The sequence below is a fragment of the Podarcis cretensis genome (assembly GCF_951804945.1).
Source record: "Podarcis cretensis genome assembly, chromosome: 12".
NCBI classification, from domain to species: Eukaryota; Metazoa; Chordata; class Lepidosauria; order Squamata; family Lacertidae; genus Podarcis; species Podarcis cretensis.
In genome coordinates this window covers 6,978,099-6,997,646 of record NC_137181.1, presented here as the reverse complement: position 1 = coordinate 6,997,646, position 19,548 = coordinate 6,978,099, and the positions used below count along the sequence as shown (strand labels likewise).

Sequence of the window (19,548 nt, the reverse complement as noted above, 5' to 3'; positions counted from 1 at the left end):
AGTGGCAGGGAGCTCCCCTGGATCTGATTCTACAGGCCTAAATGTAAACAAGTTAATCTAAGCACAAGCCAAATTACCTGTCTCGAGTTGAGACCATGGTGGAATCTACACACATATAAAAAAACGCTGTGAAAATGCTTTTTTAAAAAAGTGTTTTGAAAAAATACATTGAATTTGGCATAGCTCCCTGGTGCCATCTGGTGTCACGTTTGTGTATTGCACTTTACAACACATTGAAAACATTTTATTTGCAGCTGTATAGCTAAATCCCATTAGACGTCAAGCCTGCAGGAGCCTGTCTCTTGTTACTGCCCCTTCTCCCTCCTTACCACTCTTCTCTAAAGTTATTTGCAGAAGAGTTTTAGAGAGGTACCCCATTCAAGCTGTAAGAACACACCTGCCATCGGACACAAAATCCAGAAAACTGAAACACCAAAAAGCTATTGTGTGAGGGAACTACACGAAAGCAATACACAAGAGAGTGAATAGAATGTCAGCTAATATTAGACATTTATTGATATGAATCTGAGGCTCTAACAGCACAATATGACTTTAATTATGCCTGAGGTTTGTCTCATCTCTCAAACTGGTTTCTACTTTATATCCTTCCTTCCATGGGAATATACCGTCAACCCAAAAAAAACTGTAAATAATGTACAAGCAAATGCTCTTTTAATTTCTAGGAAAATACTTTGAAAATACAAATATAGGACTCTCCATCGTCTTAAAAATGTTGGATAGGATGCATCATTCTGCCAAGTTACTTTTTGGTTAATTTTTTTAAAGAAAATGTAAACTGATGGAGGGGGTTGCGTCAAAAGAATGCAGTTATTCCCTGGAGAAAACTACTGTTCAGTTAGCAAACCATTACTCAGCAAAATAAAACTGCAAGATTAGCATTTCTGCATGTTTTATAGAAATAAAACTCTTAGAATTTCTGCATGTAAGATTACAAAAGGCACACTTCTCTTGTTTCTTAATGACAATTCTCTAGATTTCCACAAGTAGTGTCTAAAACAAAAACCTGGCCCTAATAATAAAATAATCTTGCGCAGAGAGGTATTTTCATCTTTAGCAGTGTCTATAACTTTCCAACATAAAATGCATAGTGCAATAGACACTGACATATCCATGTACCTTAATTATATACAGCATAGACCAATGAGGTGTTGTGAAAATTGAAAGTTACAACATGAACGAGGTTCACCGAAGAAAACCATTGAGAAATGTCTAACCTTCTACAGTAGTACACAGGTACCGTACGCAGCTTACAAAAATTAAAACTGGAGTTATAACTACTAAATGAAGCCGCAATGTTCAAGTGCCATTCTTGAGATGAACATTTATGTGGATTATTTTTTAAAGCTGTGTTCAGAGATTGTCTTGGCAATGTTTGGTAGGGTGTCCATTTTAGGAATCTCAAGCAGCAAAGTGATAGGCCAAATTATTTCTCCAGTATAAAGTAGTAATAAAAGGGCAGTAACTACTGTTAGTAGTTCTATTGAAGTAGATCTATTGAAGATAACGACCATTTCTATGGTCTACTCTGAGAATAACTTGGTTGGCTACAAGTCAACCCTACATCTTTAAGATATGCTGAACTGTCTTAGTTTATCTGTAACTTTATTGTTATTTCTTAATACTCATACAACAGGCTTGAGTTGTATGTTTTCAAGCAGCCGTTGCTTCCCTGGTGGAGTTGTAGACCCAAACATCTGGCGGCCCCCAGGTAAGAGGAAGGCTGTTTCAGAGCAACAGCCAATGTACTAGTTTCATCCTCAGGCTTGGTTCACACTAACTAGGCAAGGTTGGATATTGCTATCCCCTATAACACCACACCTGTATACGAAGGTTTTTTTTTAAAATGGATGCAAACTTTGCTCCTTCTTGGCTATTTGGGGGTGTAGGACATGGGAATGGAAGGGAGTGAGGTAATTACTCATGAGCAACCCTTACAGAAAAATTCATTGGGGTTCCCCGTTACAAATGGAACAAATGGTTGGACTGAGAAGTCGTTTCAGACCATTCTTGATTTAGTCAGCATCCAGCAATTTCCCCCCCAGCTGATTTGTGCAAGGGAGTTGCTACTGAAAATATCTGTGAGTGCCCATTTCGTTTGCCCAGTTGTGTGTGTTTGAGGTTAGTAAGGATGGCTCTTGTGGATGAAAAGCTTCATTTGAACGAGCCCAAAATATGGAATACAAGGGATGCGATCCACCACATTCAGGCTTTTGCTATAGTTACCACATGAAGAGAATTTAGTACAACTAGAATAGCAGTCGTAATACTGCAAATACAAAGCTTTGGGCTCCTGATTAGGAGCAAATGAAAATAATGTAAATGCAACCACAACAATGTTGATTATTAAGGATGATCTGTAGATGCTAATTGAATTCATTATGCAGAATTCACACATGAGAAAATTTATAGTATTTGACATGTTTAAGTTTGGTTTAGCACTACTACCTCTGTTAATAAGCTGCCCATTCCTTTCACTGAATAGTATTTTGGGCGCAATGCTGCAAAGGTAAGATTCCTTCAATGCCTCAGCATATATTTATTTCTTAAATAATGCAGATTGCACAGCCTGAGATCTTAGGCATCCACTGTAGTAACAGGTTAAAAGAAAAGTATATATGTATTCATGACAGTTATCAATCCAATACAGGAGTCTTGGAGAGGGTACACGGCTCTGCAAAAAACTTATTATGCTATATTGGCACTGCAGAAGAATTATGCTGGCAGTAGAAATGTTGAAGATTAAGGTACAAGCCACAAACATCTCAAACTGGCTTATGATTTGCACTTAATCGAAATTAGGACCGTGAGTACCACATTAGTCACTGAGATAAAACTGGATTAACAACAAATGCCGCTTTAATTAGTTTTTTTGATCACATATAATCTTGTTTCCTCTGAATTCAATGTCAAAAACAGCACTGAATTTCTATAGAATAAAGGCTGGACAGTCTTGTCAATTGTACCTATTAAACTCCACCACGAAGAAAAGAACATAAATTGTACATTCTGAAAGGCATGCGTGGCATCTGTGTTGTCCACACGCACAAGGTGAAAGTAAATCATTTTTTAAAGCACACTTAAATGTGCAGAAGCAGTTTGTGGTCATTACGTTGTTTACTAAAAGTGTCAGCTCAGCTATTTCATGAGAGCCTGGCATATACAAACAGCAACTTGAAACGTGCTTAGATGAAAAGCTTTCCTTTAGTTGCTACCAAAGAGCAATTGTGTAAACTTCCTTCTGTACGAGTTTGGCAGCCCTGTGTTAACATTTGAAAACATAAACACAAACTTAATTAGATCTTGTCACTAATTATGCCCTAGGTCTACACTACCTGCTCCTTATTGCTTCACAATGGAATGGTGTGCTTTAAAAAAAAAAAACACCACAAATCAAAGGTTGCATTATATATACTGAACTGACAGAAGTGTTCCCTTTAAGACTAGAAAATCTCCACATTTAATTGCAATGCACGGTATTTCACTTGAAACAGTTTTCTTCTAGCTTCTCCTTTATTATTCCCATCACAGTTTTCTTGCTAAGGTTCTTGGTGTTGCTTATGGCTGTTGCTTACAGTGAGGTTTATAACTGCTAGAGAAAGAGAGTTCACTTCCGCTCAACTTTGGGAGGAGTCTTCCTTTTTGATGCACAGTGTAACGGTTTCTCCAACTGCGCCATAGATGCGGGTTCTTGTGGAAACCTCAGTTTTGAAGCTGGATTGTCCGTTGTCTGCGGACAGCTGGACTTCAGTACAGAAAGATGGTGTGGGCTTGAATGCAGCCCCTGTGGCAGAGGTGTGTGATTGTGGTGTTGCCATTGCTGCTGTGCAGGACTCGCTGACATGGAATGAAATATTCGATGGGCCCCTGGACTGCATTCCGGCCACTCTGGATGCTGACATGAAGACCTCTCCTGGATGATGCCCTTCAAACTGGCTAAAATAGGTCTGCCTTGGCTTAGAAGCCACTGGCCTGCCTACATTCAATAAGACAGGTTTCCCAATGGTTGGTTTGTTGATTTCGGTCTGGAGCACAGCTATTTCACAAGGTTTGTCTTCTGCAGAGTTAGGATTCGTGCACCTGTATGTCTCCCCTTCCTGAGGGACATAGTCTTCAAGGTCCTCCAAAGTTAATGCTTTCCCATTACGAGTCAGGATTTTAAGATCTCGCTTTTTAAGGTCATCCAGCTCCTCCGCTTCCGGTTCATCAATTATAACGTTTTCCTCTGGAAGACCTTCATCTTGCATGGGACCTGAGGTTTCATCCTTGGTAGCATGCTCTTTAAACTCTAGATCTCTGTGTGAATGCAGACAATAATCCTTGTCTACTCCACTTGCCTCAAGTGGTTCATCCACAAAAGTAATCACAGATGGGGTAGCCAATGAGTCAGCCTTACTAACAGATTCTTGAGGGCAACTCTTTCCTTCCAACCTATCACGAGAAGTTTCATTTTCATCACTGGTTATTGCTTCTTTGCAATCATCTCCAGACATTTCAGCGTTTTGGGGCAGGGAAGACTTGTCATGCTCCACTAGTTTGTTGTTTGAGTTATTTGTGTTTGGGTCATCTTCAGGTGAACGCCTGGGTCTTGGGCCAGACAGACTATAGCCTGACACTGAGTCATCTTTATCCGATCTTGCAGGAGATGCCCCTCTTTTCCTTGTAGTTTGGGTGGGCTTCTTCACATTGAACTCAATTATTTCCTCTACTTCAACCCATTTGGGCTTCTGTTCCTCCACAGTGGTTTCTACAATGATACCTCTGACTGCTGCTCCTTGCCTCTCGTCTGGCTCTGTCACAAAGAGTGTAGGGATGGCTGGTCTTTGCATTACCTCTGGGTCTTGCCTGTGGACAGGCTGCCTAATCTTGGTCACAAAAATGGGCTCGGGTGTCGAGTACTCCGATCTTGGAGAGCGAGGAGAATACCCTGTGGGTGGGCGGGCAGGAGATAGTCTTCGCTTTACCCTTGGGGTCTTCACCACTGTTGTTATAGTTTCCTCTCTGATGATGAAAAGTTTGAAAATTGTGTTTGTGTGTGCAGCGACATGCTCCCTGCCCACACCCCACCCTTTTAGGAGGCACACTTGGTTGCATGCGAACACCGAAGAGGTGAGGGAAGCACAGCAGTGTTAGTTTTGCGAGCTTTTCAGCGGTGTGTGGGTTCTACTGTTTGAAAGTGGCCATGCACACCCTGCAAATCCACCTCATATTCAGAAACAGAATCTCTAGTCAACCAGAACATTATCCAGAGTCCTTCTGGTTTTGTACTTTTCTTGAAGGTACACAAATGTCCCAATCCGTATCAGGTTTTAGTTGACTATACAGAAACAGTGGCTTTCAAACACTGTCATTCCTCAGATATATTGAAAATGTTGCTATTCCAACCCCCTCACTCCTCCCATGTTTTAAAATGGGGAAAAAATATTTAATTAACTTATTGTGACCCTAAGTTACTAGTGGCCCACTAGAATAAACAGATAGCAATGTTGCTTCATTTATAATTATCTTTGCTCATATAGTATTACTTCCAAAAGCAAACATGAGGTTTAAATTACTCCAAGGTATTATAATAACATTGCATCCTTTTAGTTAATTGTTTTTGATGTTACTTAAGAAGGTTGCATTTGTATGTGCAGGCAAGCAAGCAAGACTGTGCAAGATCAATCAGTTAGAATACAACATCAAGAAATTAAAGCCAAGTATTACAAAAGAGATGGGTGTTGTGTCCAGGAGACTGAAGCATATGCAAGATGTGTTTTATATGACATTTAAATACAAGGAAGAGTTTCAACAACCCTTTCCAACTAGCATGTTCAGACCTTGGATTAAAATTATTTGAGAGCACAGTCTGATTAGCAGAAACTGTTGGGATAAAGAGAAGAGATCCCTTTTCCTTCATGGGATCTTTGCGTACCAGAGAGAACACGAAGTAGAGCTTTGCTCAATCAGGAGTCTGTTGTACTCAGTTTCTGCACATTCCTTTGTTTTCACCAATGCGGGGCATGAAGAGGCACAAAGCTCTTTCCACAATTGGCTAGAGCATGGTGCTGATAACACCAAGGTTGCAGGTTTGATCTCTGTATGGGACAGCTGCATATTCTGCATTGCAGGGGGTTGCACTAGGCAATCCTCAGGGCGCCTTCCAATTCTACAATTCTAAGGGGAATATATAAGCTTGTAATGAAGCAACTGAGCCAGCGCTGCCCGTTTTGCCATAGTGTGCTAGCAGGGAATGAAGCTTCCAAGAGTACAGCAAGGCAGAGCGCTGGCCTCAGCAATGGACTAACACGCTCCTTCTCCCCTTCATCGCAATTCACAGTGACCTCTGTGGCATTCCCAGGTAGGTAATCTTGAGTGGCTACATGGCTAGGGGATGTCACTGTGCTGGCTGTGTGGTCTCTTGGTTACCTGCCTTCACACGACCAACAGCAAGATTTATAAACGATGTTGATGTAGCCGCTAGCATAGGCAGGTGTGGAAAAGGTAACCAGAAGGGTGAATTTAGGAAACACGTTAAGTCCCCCCGAATCCTTCTGTCGTGCTGAATCTCCACTGTCGCCCAGTTCTGGTACAGTACCAACATGAAGCAGTTGTGTGCCAAGAACGAAAGCCAGGTTACAATGCCAAATTTTACTAAATCCTTCATTTGAAAAACCCAAACCAACCCAAAAATTATTTTGGTACAGTGGTGCCTCACAAGACGAAAATAATCCGTTCCGCGAGTCTCTTCGTCTAGCGGTTTTTTTGTCTTGCGAAGCATCCCTATTAGCGGCTTAGCGGATTAGCGCTATTAGCGGCTTAGCGGCTATTAGCGGCTTAGCGGCTTAGCGGCTATTAGCGGCTTAGCGGCTTAGAAAAAGGGGGGGAAGGGAAAAAACTCGCAAGACTCGCAAGACGTTTTCGTCTTGCGAAGCAAGCCCATAGGGAAATTCGTCTTGCAAAGCGCCTCGAAAAACGGAAAACCCTTTCGTCTAGCGGGTTTTTCGTCTTGCGAGGCATTCGTCTTGCGGGGCACCACTGTAGATTTAATAGTGGAGGGTGCGAACGAGGAAGAAATATTGCAAGTTAAATGGCATGTTAGTACGCTTTAGCACATTGTTTGAAGTAGTAGTGTTCAGAGATGGAGTCCTGATGTTCCTAATGGCTTGCTGGAACTCCAGTTGACTTGCAAACGGAACGTATCGCAGGAAGAGTTAGACAAAAGCTATGCCTATGCGCTACCGCTGTTGGCTCTTGCAATGTGGGATGGGCCACAGGTTTGTTTTGCTCACCCATAAAACCTATTGCTTCCTTTTCTCATAACACAAAAATACCACAAGATCTGATGGGATGGGAAAGAGTCACACTTGCATGGCCAATAAACACAGGCTTGTTATTGGGACATGCAGAGGCAGCACATCACAACACGAATGTTAAAAAATATCAGCACTTACATGATGATGGTTTTCTTGGGTACTTTAGTCTCTTGCTCAGTGACTACAAAGAAAACAGTATGAACAGCATGGGGTTAAAGAAAGGCAAAAAGCTGAAAAGATTACATTAACTTTGTTAAGTGAATCAAGGAGGAAAAAAACTTGATTGGAAAGAATAATAATTTAGGTAAAAAGAAAAAACCGAAAACAACATACACCATCCCATCACTGATTTCTGTGGTTATTTCAAGTGTTATTTCTAGTATCTCTAATCCTTACTGGTTCTGAGAGCCAGATCCACAAATCACTTAAATTGGCAATGCACTTTACACTTAAAAAACTGGCTTAACTCATTGGAAACCAGTGGGGCCAACATCCTGTGCATTGTTGGCGTGCCATGCCAATTTATAGAGCCCAATACACTACGCGTAAGCCAGACTCCAAGCGGGTGATCTAACGTGGTATGCAAAATATAGATGCTAGTTCCTATTCCCCACTCCACTCCTACAACCCATGCTGGTGGTTTTCTCATTTCTAATGTCGGTCCTTCTTGTGGACAAAGCATGGGGTGGGAATAGGGATGGGAAGAAACACAAGGAGACGAGGCGTTTGGTCTTCGATTGGAGGATGAACAATGCTACAGGTTAAATTTGGGCTTATCCACACTTAGCTTTCCTCCATGCTTTCCTGGCATATTCTGTGCTTTAAAGCTCAGTTAGTAGCACATGAGATTCTTAATCATGGGTTAGAGCCCCACATAGGGCGAAAGATTCCTGCATCGCAGGGGGTTGGACTAAATGCCCTTTGTGGTCCCTTCCAACTTTATGATTCAATGTCCGAGTGCTTTTCTTTCTTTCTTTTTTTGCCCCAGAGCTTTCCCCTCGAAAAGCTGCTCTATAAGCTGAATTGGAGCAAACACCAATCCGCAGAAAACCCGAACTGCCATTTGTTGCTCTTCTGATTTAAAGAGCAGGTTTTTGTGGGGAAAGCTCTGGGACATTAAAAAAATGGCACTTGGGACACAGAGCTTAAAGGACAGACCTGTTCCTGGGAAGAACGGGACAAAAGTATAGTGTGCACAAGCCCTTCTTCAATGTATATGTAAGTGCAGCGATTTAACTGATTTGTGGATCACAACCTAAAACTCCTTAACCAGTCAACAGTTTTGGCTGGCAGTGAATGTATGGTGGTTTGTTGATTTAGCACATTTATATCCCATGTTTCTTCCACACTGGAACTTAAGGTGGCATAGGCAGGGCTCATAGGTGCCCCCATTCAGGCACTGACCAGACCTAGACCTCCTTAATTGCATCATGGTTGCTGCATCATGAGCCTTCAGAACATGCACAAATAATTTTAATTTGAATCTTTCCCCATAGTGTTCCAAGTCTTTTTTTGTATTTTTAATTGGGGCAAGGAAATAAGATTAAAACCCTTAAACAACTTCTCATTTTGAATAAGAGGAAAGGGAACTTATTGCATAGCTTAAAGCATGAGGGTAATTTTATTACTGAAGGGTGAGCTCCTCAAATCATTTACACTGAAGTAAGGCCACAGGATTCCCACAGGGGGAGCTACAGATCACAAGCAAAAGCCTTTCAACAAAAAGGAGGAATGCATAAGAAAATAAGTCCAAGACAATGTGCATGTGGGGTTTTTTTTTGGGGGGGGGATATTGGTTTTTTAAGCAGAAACTCAAACCAAATCTCTTTCTCTGCAGGTAAAATGTATTCATTGGTGGGGGTAGGGTGGCTTTTCTCCACACACACAACCTGTCTATTTTCAGGCCAAAATAAAATTTACTGCTCTAGCAAAACTTAAAAAATGTCTGTCAAAACCACTTTTTATTTTAGCTGAAAGATAGAAAGGGGTATATGTTGGACTACTGCAATGCGCTCTACGTGGGGCTACCTTTGAAGGTGACTCGGAAACTACAACTAATCCAGAATGCGGCAGCTAGACTGGTGACTGGGGGCGGCCGCCGAGACCACATAACACCGGTCTTGAAAGCCCAACATTGGCTCCCAGTACGTTTCCGAGCACAATTCAAAGTGTTGGTGTTGACCTTTAAAGCCCTAAACGGCCTCGGCCCAGTATACCTGAAGGAGCGTCTCCACCCCCATCGTTCTGCCCGGACGCTGAGGTCCAGCGCCAAGGGCCTTCTGGCAGTTCCTTCATTGCGAGAAGCAAAGCTACAGGGAACCAGGCAGAGGGCCTTCTCGGTCGTGGCGCCTGCCCTGTGGAACGCCCTCCCATCAGATGTCAAAGCGATAAATAACTACCTGACATTCAGAAGACATCTTAAGGCAGCCTTGTTCAGGGAAGTTTTTAATCTGTGATATTTTAGTGTATTTTTGGTTTTTATGGAAGCCGCCCAGAGTGGCTGGGGAAACCCAGCCAGATGGGCGGGGTACAAATAATAAATTATAATATTATTATTATTATATAAATGCATGACTAAATGGAGGTATGTTATTTTCTCTCTCTCTCTCTCTTTTTAAAAAGGTGAATTTTTAACTTACTTATGTCTATATACTGGCTTTTTATTAAGAAACAAATGTGTACAATGTCTTTGAAGCAGGAATTAAGCAAAGCAGAAACACCACATCAAAGGATTTAATGCGTTAGTAAGCTCTGTAGGGTTATTAAGTTTCTTGATTTGTTTTAACCCACTCAAGGTATTTATCAAGTTACCCCATTCCTATATTTGCAAAGCACATGTACACACCTTGCCATGTTAGGCGTCTCCAACACCAAACTGCTCAGCGCAGGCAGATCTGTGTGCCAAAGAGGCAAATTCAAGACATTTGTACGTGTCTTTGCAAAGACAGGGATTTGGGGTGGAATTCGTTGTATGCTTTTAAAGCATAAGACAATAAACAGCTATGCACATAGTTTTAGGCAAACTTCCAGATGTTAGAAATGAGCACCCAGAATTAAGTGAAATTTAAGCACGTTGGTGTTTCACGTTGTGTGAATTCAGCAGAAATCTCACAAGATGGGAAATTGTTGGTGAGCATAACTGGGGACAAAGTCCATGTGGCAACTTTAACGATGATCTTGGCCACCAATATAATCAACAATGGGTTATTCGGGTCCCCTCTAGCTTGATCTGCATTTAATGTGATTAAATAGTACCAGCATTACTCCTGGAGATACAATATGACTGACCCAATCCTATTTTCAGAAAGAAAAACAGGAAATTAACACCAAGAAGCCAACGTTCTCTTCTAGGGTTTTCCGAACTACCTTCAAATGTTTGGTTGTGATATTGCAGTAACATTTAGCTTTGCAAAGCAGAAGATCCTGATAAGCGCATTAAGAGCTGTTAGGTGTGAAGGCTAGCCCCTGGAATCTATATTACAGGCTTTCCTTGTTAAAATGTTAAGCCAGCTAATTCACACAATGTAGGGCAAAACAATGGATGTGTATGAAGAAAAATAAAACTCTCAGAATTCTTTGAGCTGCACAGAAGTTTGTTTTCAAACAGACTTTATTATATATCCTCTGGATGACCTAGAGAAACAAAATGTCAGCTCCATTGTACATTGCACCAGTTTGTTATGCGAAGAGAACTAAAAGAATTGTGATTTCTGTTTTGAATAGGTGACAAATAATATACTTTTAGGCATAAACCTCCAAATTAATTCAACTGTTGGGTATTAGTCGAGGGATAGAAAACATTTTCCAATATGCATAATATGAAACTTACAGTAATTTATATTTTAAAAGATAGTCATAGCTGAAAAAGTAAAGTAAGTTATGCCTCCAGGAAACAATATTTCAATTCATTTATCCGTTTACAATGAATCAACAACTTTGAAGACCGGCACTGCTAAAATAGTCAAACACCAAAAGCCTGTTATTTGAAACATCCTGACCAACAGAAAATCTAAACAGATCCTCATGCATTTGTATTTTGAAAACAACCACTACCATGGTCACTAAAACAACAAATCAACCGTCAGGAATTGCAACCAAAAGCTCCAGTCCTTGCATCTGGATAAATGACTGACACGTATGTTATAACAGTATCTGCAATTCTGGATAGACCACAGGAAAATGCGTTCAAAATTAACTGTGTGGGAAGGCAAAGTGTGATTACCTTAACCAAACTTCCTTTAAAGAGCCACCAAAATATATCTAATTCTCATCGTCTGCCAATACGCTTATGAAGAACCAATTAAAGAACAACCGGTACTAAGAAGAAACACAGAGCTAGTGAGATGAGACAAAAACAAAGCTTTCCATCATAATAATGAAGTAGGCACATTTGCTTGCCAATAAAAACCACAGTATGTTTCTGGAGTTTATTTGTACAACCAGTCAAAGCATGTTGCGACTGTACTTTAGCCTTTGCAGGGTAGACCTGTAAGTTCTGATCCAAAGGTTAGCATGCAATATACAGATTGCATGCAGTGGGTGGGTGCAGCCTTGCTGCAGAGGGAATTGCATGCTGCTGTTTTTGAAATCAGGACAGATGCGAGCCACCAAGCACACATCATACAACTAAAAATAAGATTAAAAAACAAAATAATCACAAAATGGCAAGGCATTCTTCTATAGAAAGGAGGGAGATCTGCTGTTCATAGGCACTTTTTAACAGGCTACAAATTTTACATTTTGAAGAAAAGCAGCCATGAAGCTCTGGTCTAGCATGTGTTCCTGTCGAAAAGCACGTTCAGGGGCACCATAGGAACCATACAGACGGCTGGCTTTCAGAAAAGTGCTGTGGGGTCCTCATCCCGGTCAGGAACATGTTCTGGATTGGGACATCACAACAAATTCCCTGCCCTGTAATACGTGCTGTCGAAAGCCAGCCCAATCAGGCAAGTGGGCAAAGGCCTGTTGAGATTTCTGAAGTCTCCTGCACCAAGAGGCAGAGAAAGCTGGACAGAAATCACAGAGAGAGTATAGAGCAGTTTCTGAGCACTCCAGTCTGCTAGCAATGGTGGTGGCCCAAGAGGAAGAAGAGACTTCTTTGGAAGGTCAACGGAGGTCATATGCTGCTCTCAACCTAACTGGTGCTCTTGCAGGTCTTTAGCAGTGGCTCTCACTACATAGCCCCACTAAGCTTGCAGATACGGAGCCCTAGTCCCCAGTGTAAAATGTTATTGCAGCCATGAGGTGGTCCTAGGCAAGCTATTCTCCTCCAGAGGAAGCCTAATCAGTAATATGGGGATAATACAGAGGTATCTTGGATGCAGGTGGCGCTGTGGGTTAAACCACAGAGCCTAGGACTTGCCGATCAGAAGGTCGGTGGTTTGAATCCCCACGACGGGGTGAGCTCCTGTTGCTCGGTCCCTGCTCCTGCCAACCTAGCAGTTTGAAAGCACATCAAAGTGCAAGTAGATAAGTAGGTACCGCTCTGGTGGGAAGGTAAACAGCGTTTTCATGCGCTGCTCTGGTTCGCCAGAAGCGGCTTAGTCATGCTGGCCACATGACCCAGAAGCTGTACGCCGGTTCCCTCGGCCAATAAAGCGAGATGAGCACCGCAACCCCAGAGTCGGCCACGACTGGACCTACCGTAATGGTCAGGGGTCCCTTTACCTTTTTACAGAGGTATCTTATGGGGTACACCACTGCCTCCACCACTGAGAGGTGCACAGTGTTGCTACTCATCTTCCTCACACTCGGGCAGAAAAGCCAAGCGAGGGGTAATACTTGCAGGAGCATCCCAGCTCCTGCTGAATTCTGCAAGAACCAGAGTGTGGCAGCAGCAGCAGTGGGCAGGGCAGGAATTCCCATTTCGCCTCAGGAGATGAATCAGGGTGGGCTTTTGAAAATTCACTTCAGATATGAGAACTGAGCCAAACCTCTCACAAGGAACATGGCACACTAACGGATGAATATTACAATCATTCCTTATTTGCTAAGTTGGCGCATGTTGACTGCCCTTGAGGACACATTCGTATTGTGCCGTGTAGGAGTTTGGTGGAGCAAGAGTTTTCGTTATTGCTTTACCAGCTGGATGAACAGGCCTCTGCCACTTTGCATTGCTTTTTAATTTCGCCTTCTGTTGTTTTTTCGCACCGGTTCTAAACAGGCTTTTCGCTGTTTTCATTATATGTTGTACATCACCTTAGGAATATGTCAAAGGCGGCAGCAACAACAACAGCACATCCAGGGGAGTCTCAGAGTTGAGAGTCACAAGTCTCAATCATGTACGACAGAAATTGAGTAAGATTCTCTAGGATGTACTATACGTAGCTAATAAGAATGATGTCAGTGACAACATACTGGGCCAATGGTGACACTCTTTCAGCTCGGAGTAGCCAAAGCAATTTCCTCCAGATGTTGCTGGACTTCCAACTTCCATAATCTCTGACCATTGGTCAAGCTAGCTAAGGCTGATGGGAGCTGTCGTTCAGCAACCTCTGGAGGCTGCTACTTTGGCCACCCTGTCCTAACTTCTGTTGACTTTCCTCAATGGTTCTGACACAGCAATCTACCTTCAGAGCTGACACACCATAGATTCCGAGCTCTTCCACGTTAATCTAAACCTGTCACTTTCCCCTGTTCCCACCTCAAACAGCCCTCTGTGCTCAATGCGCAGAGCAACAACAAGGTGAAATGCTTCACACAGAACAGTTATGCTATCAAGAAAATCTGTGCACTCAGGCAAGTAATGTGAACATATCCGCTTCTGAGGTAAGACAGTGCATTCATTCAGCACTTCCGAGCATGACTTCATGGCAACAGGGATTTAATGGCATTATCACAGAGCGGAAAAACAAACAAACCCAGCCATACCTTCAATTGTAATGGCTTGATCCGGCCTCCTCTCCTGAGCCAATGCTGCTGCACTCTGGTGGTAAAGCTGAGCACCGCTCTTTGCTGTCCCTAATCTGTTTACCAGCTAAAGGAAAGTGTGCAAGATCAGTTAGAATGCGTGAGAATTTCTGGATAAAGAAGATAAACTAACTCCTGTGTGTCAGGGCACCATATTACCAAGATCCATCCCTGGGGGTGGAGAGATTAGGGCCATGGAATTGGAAGAAGAGGTCTAAACTCCTTTTCTCTGTCCTATATTTTGATGTACGGGACTTTTGTATGTTTTCCTCAACAGAGCACACGTTTTAATTGGGAATAATAGAACCGGGGGGGGGGGGGCGGGGGACAAAACAAACAACAAAATTCCTGTAGTGCTACAATCTCGTCCAACCCCCCAGGTGACTTAACTTTTTTTAAAAAATGAAAGAAATCAGATTATGCATCTCCCAATGAATCTTTAATTTTGGCCCTAAATCCCACTGACTTCAGTGTGGCTCACTCCCAAATAAGTCTACAGGAGATCGTTTTTACCCGCGCCATCTGAATTAAATTCCTGCATTGCAACAATAATGCAAACAAATTCAGAAAGGTGTGAGATGCTCACCTCACATTCATAGAAGCCCACGTCATCCTTACAGGCGTTTTTGATTACAAGAACTATGACGCCACTCCGGGGTTCACTAAAGCTTTGGTGTTTATTTGGGTCTGTCAACAGATCTCCATCTTTATACCACCTGTTGAGGAAAGAAAGATTGAGAGCTAGTAGACCGTAATAAGACATCGGATGACATCCCAGAAGTAGAGGTGTCAGGGAATTCCATTGGAAGTAGGAGCCGAAATTCCTACAACCCACATGCTCAGTAGAGGCCAGAAATGGAAATCGCACCATCAGTTGCAGAGAAGGAACTGAATGTGGTTTCCTTCCTTACCTTATCTGTGGATAAGGTGCTCCTTCAATGGTGCATGTAAACTGTGCATCTTCGCCATCAGCGTAATATGCGTACTTAACCTTGTTTACAAACCGAGGAGGCACTAGAAAGAAAAAAGAAACCTGATGAAGTCTGAAACCACATGATGGAAGGCATGGACTGGATGTCCTGAACTGCATCATGAAGCCTAGCCAATCACAGGCAGCCATGGCTACATGGGTGTCAGGGAACTGCCATCGGAGCCAGAGGCGGAGGGAAGGCTCCAGAGCGATGCCGGAGAGGGTCCCAGCAGGGAGAGAGGCAGCCCATCTGCTGGGGAAGGAAATCAGCGTAACACCAGGGGTGAAGGGGAGCAGATGGGGGAATCGGAGAGGAGGCTCAAGGACTCTTCACCGGAGACCAGTGGGGAGAGCACGGGTCCTCCGCTGCCCACACCCTCCCTGCGCAGAAGACTTCCACACAGGGAGAGTAGGAGGAGACTTGGCGTCCAAGAACTTCTTTGCTGGAAGAAGTTTAAGAAACGCCCACTGACGGATTCTGCCAGCGACTGAGACAGCCATGAGTGCAAGGCTGTCCAGAGAGAAAGGGTTCAACCAGGCAACCTAGCCAGGAGTGGCGGCAACTTACGCACGAGCAACCCCCTTAGAACCGTTACAACGGGTTTAGACTAAAAGTGCAATCTGTCTACCTAGAAGTAAACCCCATGAACTCAGCAGGGCTTGCTCCCATGTAAATGGGGTTATAGCACCGCTGCCAAATTCGGGAGAACATGGTTTTCAAATGTCAAAAACCTCAAAAGCTTCCCTGCCAGGGGAAGATAATGTTAGCAGACTGGTGCCATGACGCTAAAAGAAAGTGCTTGAGTAACAGTTCCCCTTTTCACAGGGTTAAAAAAAAGAGAGGGGGGGATATAAGGGGAAAGGCAGCTTCTCAGAAAACCTGATCCTGAAGGCACATACTGACTTAGGAACAGGTGGGTGTAAATTAGTTAAGAACACTGCAGTTAAGAACGAGTTAAGAACACTGTCTGTGTTGAGAAAGATTGGAAGACTCGTTTTTTCAGAAGTCTTTTTTATTTAAGTGTTTATTTAAGTATTAATTAGGAAGATTAATTTTTTTATGCATGTAAATCTGCTTTTTCTTTCTTTTTTCTGTATTTTCTGTATTTTCTTCTTTTCTTTTTTCTTAATTTTCTTTTTGTGGTATGAGACTGCAAATTCTTTGTATATGTGTGTAATTTAAATTAATAAAGATTATTTTAAAAAAACACTGTCTATCTATCTATCTATCTCTCTATCTATCATCTATCTATCTATCTATCTGTATATGAAAAGCTGTGGTCCATAGCTCGGCTCATTCATGGTACAACCCTGGTTACTGAGGAAAGACCTTAACCACACATCCTGGTTCACACAACATGCTAAGATGAAACTTGGCTTAGCACAGAGTGATACGAGAGCAAAAAGAACCAGACAGGACCAAAGCAGCTGTAAGCTCCACTCTGGGAAACCACACCTTCCTGCGAAGACTAAGGTTTGCTTTCATGTGCCATGGAAACCAAGCCAAAGAGCAAAGTCAATGGGAGATCCATGGGTAAAGGTAATAAGGCAAATGCAATAAGTAAGCATAGGGACACGGGTGGCGCTGTGGGTTAAACCACAGAGCCTAGGACTTGCCAATCAGAAGGTCGGCGGTTCGAATCCCCGCGACGGGGTGAGCGCCCGTTGCTCGGTCCCTGCTCCTGCCAACCTAGCAGTTCGAAAGTGCGTCAAAGTGCAAGTAGATAAATAGGTACCGCTCCGGTGGGAAGGTGAACGGCGTTTCCGTGAGCTGCTCTGGTTTCGCCAGAAGTGGCTTAGTCATGCTGGCCACATGACCCAGAAGCTGTACGCTGGCTCCCTCGGCCAATAAAGCAAGATGAGTGCCGCAACCCCAGAGTTGGCCACAACTGGACCTAATGGTCAGGGGTCCCTTTACCTTTACCTTAATAAATAAGGACAACAATATCTCTCTGCTCTGTGGTTTAGTGCGTAGTGCTCAACAGGCATTTAGTCCTATTTGAAACTGAAAGACCTTTTACCTTGGACAAGGATCTTTCCCAGGGTGCTGGCGTTGCCAGCTGGGCTTGCAGCAAAGCACATGTATTGCCCTGAGTCAACACCCGTCAGGTTGTCAAGGATCAATGTGCAGGAGCCGTCAGGATCTTCAATGATGATGTGATGGGGATCCACCTCCACAGGTTTGCCATCTTCAAAATTAAGCAAAGAAAAAGGCCTTCAGCAATCATAGTTGCTGCATTTAGGATAATAATAATAATAATAATAATAATAATAATAATAATAATATATTATTTATACCCCACCCATTTGGCTGAGTTTCCCCAGCCAATCAAATGTTAAAAACAATACAGCATTAAATATTAAAAACTTCCCTAAAACAGGGCTGCCTTCAGATGTCCTTTAAAGAGAAGATAGCTGCTTATTTCCTTCATATCTGAAGGGAGGGCGTTCCACAGGGCAGGCGCCACTACCGAGAAGGCCCTCTGTCTGGTTCCCTGTAACCTCACTTCTTGCAATGAGGGAACCACCAGAAGGCCCTCAGCGCTGGATCTCAGTGTCAGGGCTGAATGATGGGGGTGGAGACGCTCCTTCAGGTATACAGGACCGAGGCCATTTAGGGTTTTAAAGGTCAGCACCAACACTTTGAATTGTGCTCAGAAACATACTGGGAGCCAATGCAGATCTCTCAGGACTGGTGTTATGAGGTCCCGGTGGCCGCTCCCAGTCACCTGTCTAGCTGCCGCATTCTGGATTAATTGCAGTTTCCGGGTCACCTTCAAAGGTAGCCCCACGTAGAGCGCATTGCAGTAGTCCAAGCGGGAGATAACTAGAGCATGCACCACTCTGGCAAGACAGTCCACAGGGAGGTGGGGTCTCAACCAGGGTAGGAAACTGATTCATTGACCACTTTAATATTGTTGCTGAATGGTTAAACCAAATAAAATTTGGAGATTGATTTTGACCTACATTACAGGAAGCTAAGGATGCTTATACCTTTATACCAGCTGACACCTGGCTTGGGTGTGCCTGTTACTCTGCAGGCTAATTTGACAGTTTCACCAAGTTCAGCAGTACAGTCAGCCAGTTCTTCCTCAAACTCTGGCGGATCTGGAAGTGAACAGATTTAAAATAAGTGCTATTCACTGGAAAGCTGGATAAGGAAAAGCTGAAGAAGGGGAATATCAGCCAGTGCAGATGTGGGACAGACTCAGTTGTACTTACCCCAAACAGGGAGGCTGATGCGTTGCTGAATGCCACAAATTTCCTTCACCCAGGAGTTCTTGATGATGACGGTCCTGGCTTGAAACAGATATTTGCGGACTGAGTCTTCCCGCTCATGCCAAATCTCAAAGGCCCGGTCATCTCCTTCCACAAGATCATTCACGTCTATGTTTGGTAGCTGGGTAGTCAGAGGGTGATGTTAAAAGCCATTTGAAATATCTTCTCATTTATTGCAGAACATAAAGAGGCATTTACAGATAGGTAGCCGTGTTGGTCTGCCATAGTCAAAACAAAATAAAAAAATTCCTTCCAGTAGCACCTTAAAGACCAACTAAGTTAGTTCTTGGTATGAGCTTTCGTGTGCATGCACACTTCTTCAGATACACGAAAGCTCATACCAAGAACTAACTTAGTTGGTCTTTAAGGTGCTACTGGAAGGAATTTTTTTATTTTATAAAGAGGCATATCATCTATGAGGTCTCAAGCTCAATCTATGCACTAAGGACCTACAGGCGCATTAGTTTAAAAGTGTTGTTTGAAGAAATGTCACTGTGTTTTGTTTGGTTTTTAAAATTAAATCAAGTCAGGGAAGTGATCAGGACTGAGACCACAGCATGTAAGAGTGGAGCTTTGACCCTTCCTTCTTTTGCAGTGGTCCTTAGCAAATAATGATAGTAAAAACAAATGAGCAAAAAAACAACCCTGTTTGCATCAATTAGATCTTTTTTTTCTTTTACTATTGTAATTTTTACTATTGCTGTAGAGGGACTTTTTCTTTTTGAAGGATTGTATCAGGAGAGGGAAAGGGAGGGAAATTTTCACAAAAAAGCCATTAGTATTTTACTGCAAATTCCTCCTAATACAGTGGTACCTTGGGTTACAAACACCTCAGGTTACAAACACTTCAGGTTACAGACTCCGCTAACCCGGAAGTAGTACCTTGGATTAAGTAAGAACTTTACCTCAGGATGAGAACAGAAATCATGCGTTGGCAGTGGGAGGCCCCATTAGCTAAAGTGGTACCTCAGGTTAAGAATGGTTTCAGGTTAAGAACGGACCTCCAGAACGAATTAAGTTTGTAACCAGAGGTACCACTGTATACACATTTGTTTGCAATTTTGCCTAAATACATTT

At 42.9% G+C, this 19,548-nt stretch overlaps 1 protein-coding gene across 29 annotated transcripts in view; it reads right to left on the bottom strand.

The window, feature by feature from the left end:
• Positions 1 to 19,548, bottom strand: part of OBSCN (obscurin, cytoskeletal calmodulin and titin-interacting RhoGEF) — a 270,159-nt gene that overhangs the window by 63,525 nt on the left and 187,086 nt on the right. For 28 of the 29 annotated variants that reach the window (XM_079996236.1, XM_079996263.1, XM_079996261.1 and 25 more), the window contains 6 exons: positions 18,415 to 18,592; positions 18,187 to 18,300; positions 17,214 to 17,381; positions 15,134 to 15,236; positions 14,809 to 14,938; positions 14,184 to 14,289 (listed from right to left, as the gene is read on the bottom strand). In XM_079996236.1, coding sequence (XP_079852362.1) covers positions 14,184 to 14,289; positions 14,809 to 14,938; positions 15,134 to 15,236; positions 17,214 to 17,381; positions 18,187 to 18,300; positions 18,415 to 18,592 — 799 coding nt within the window. Of the gene's footprint in view, positions 1 to 491; positions 5,020 to 7,451; positions 7,495 to 14,183; positions 14,290 to 14,808; positions 14,939 to 15,133; positions 15,237 to 17,213; positions 17,382 to 18,186; positions 18,301 to 18,414; positions 18,593 to 19,548 lie in introns of those variants that run through there. The other variant, XM_079996257.1, reaches the window with a different exon arrangement.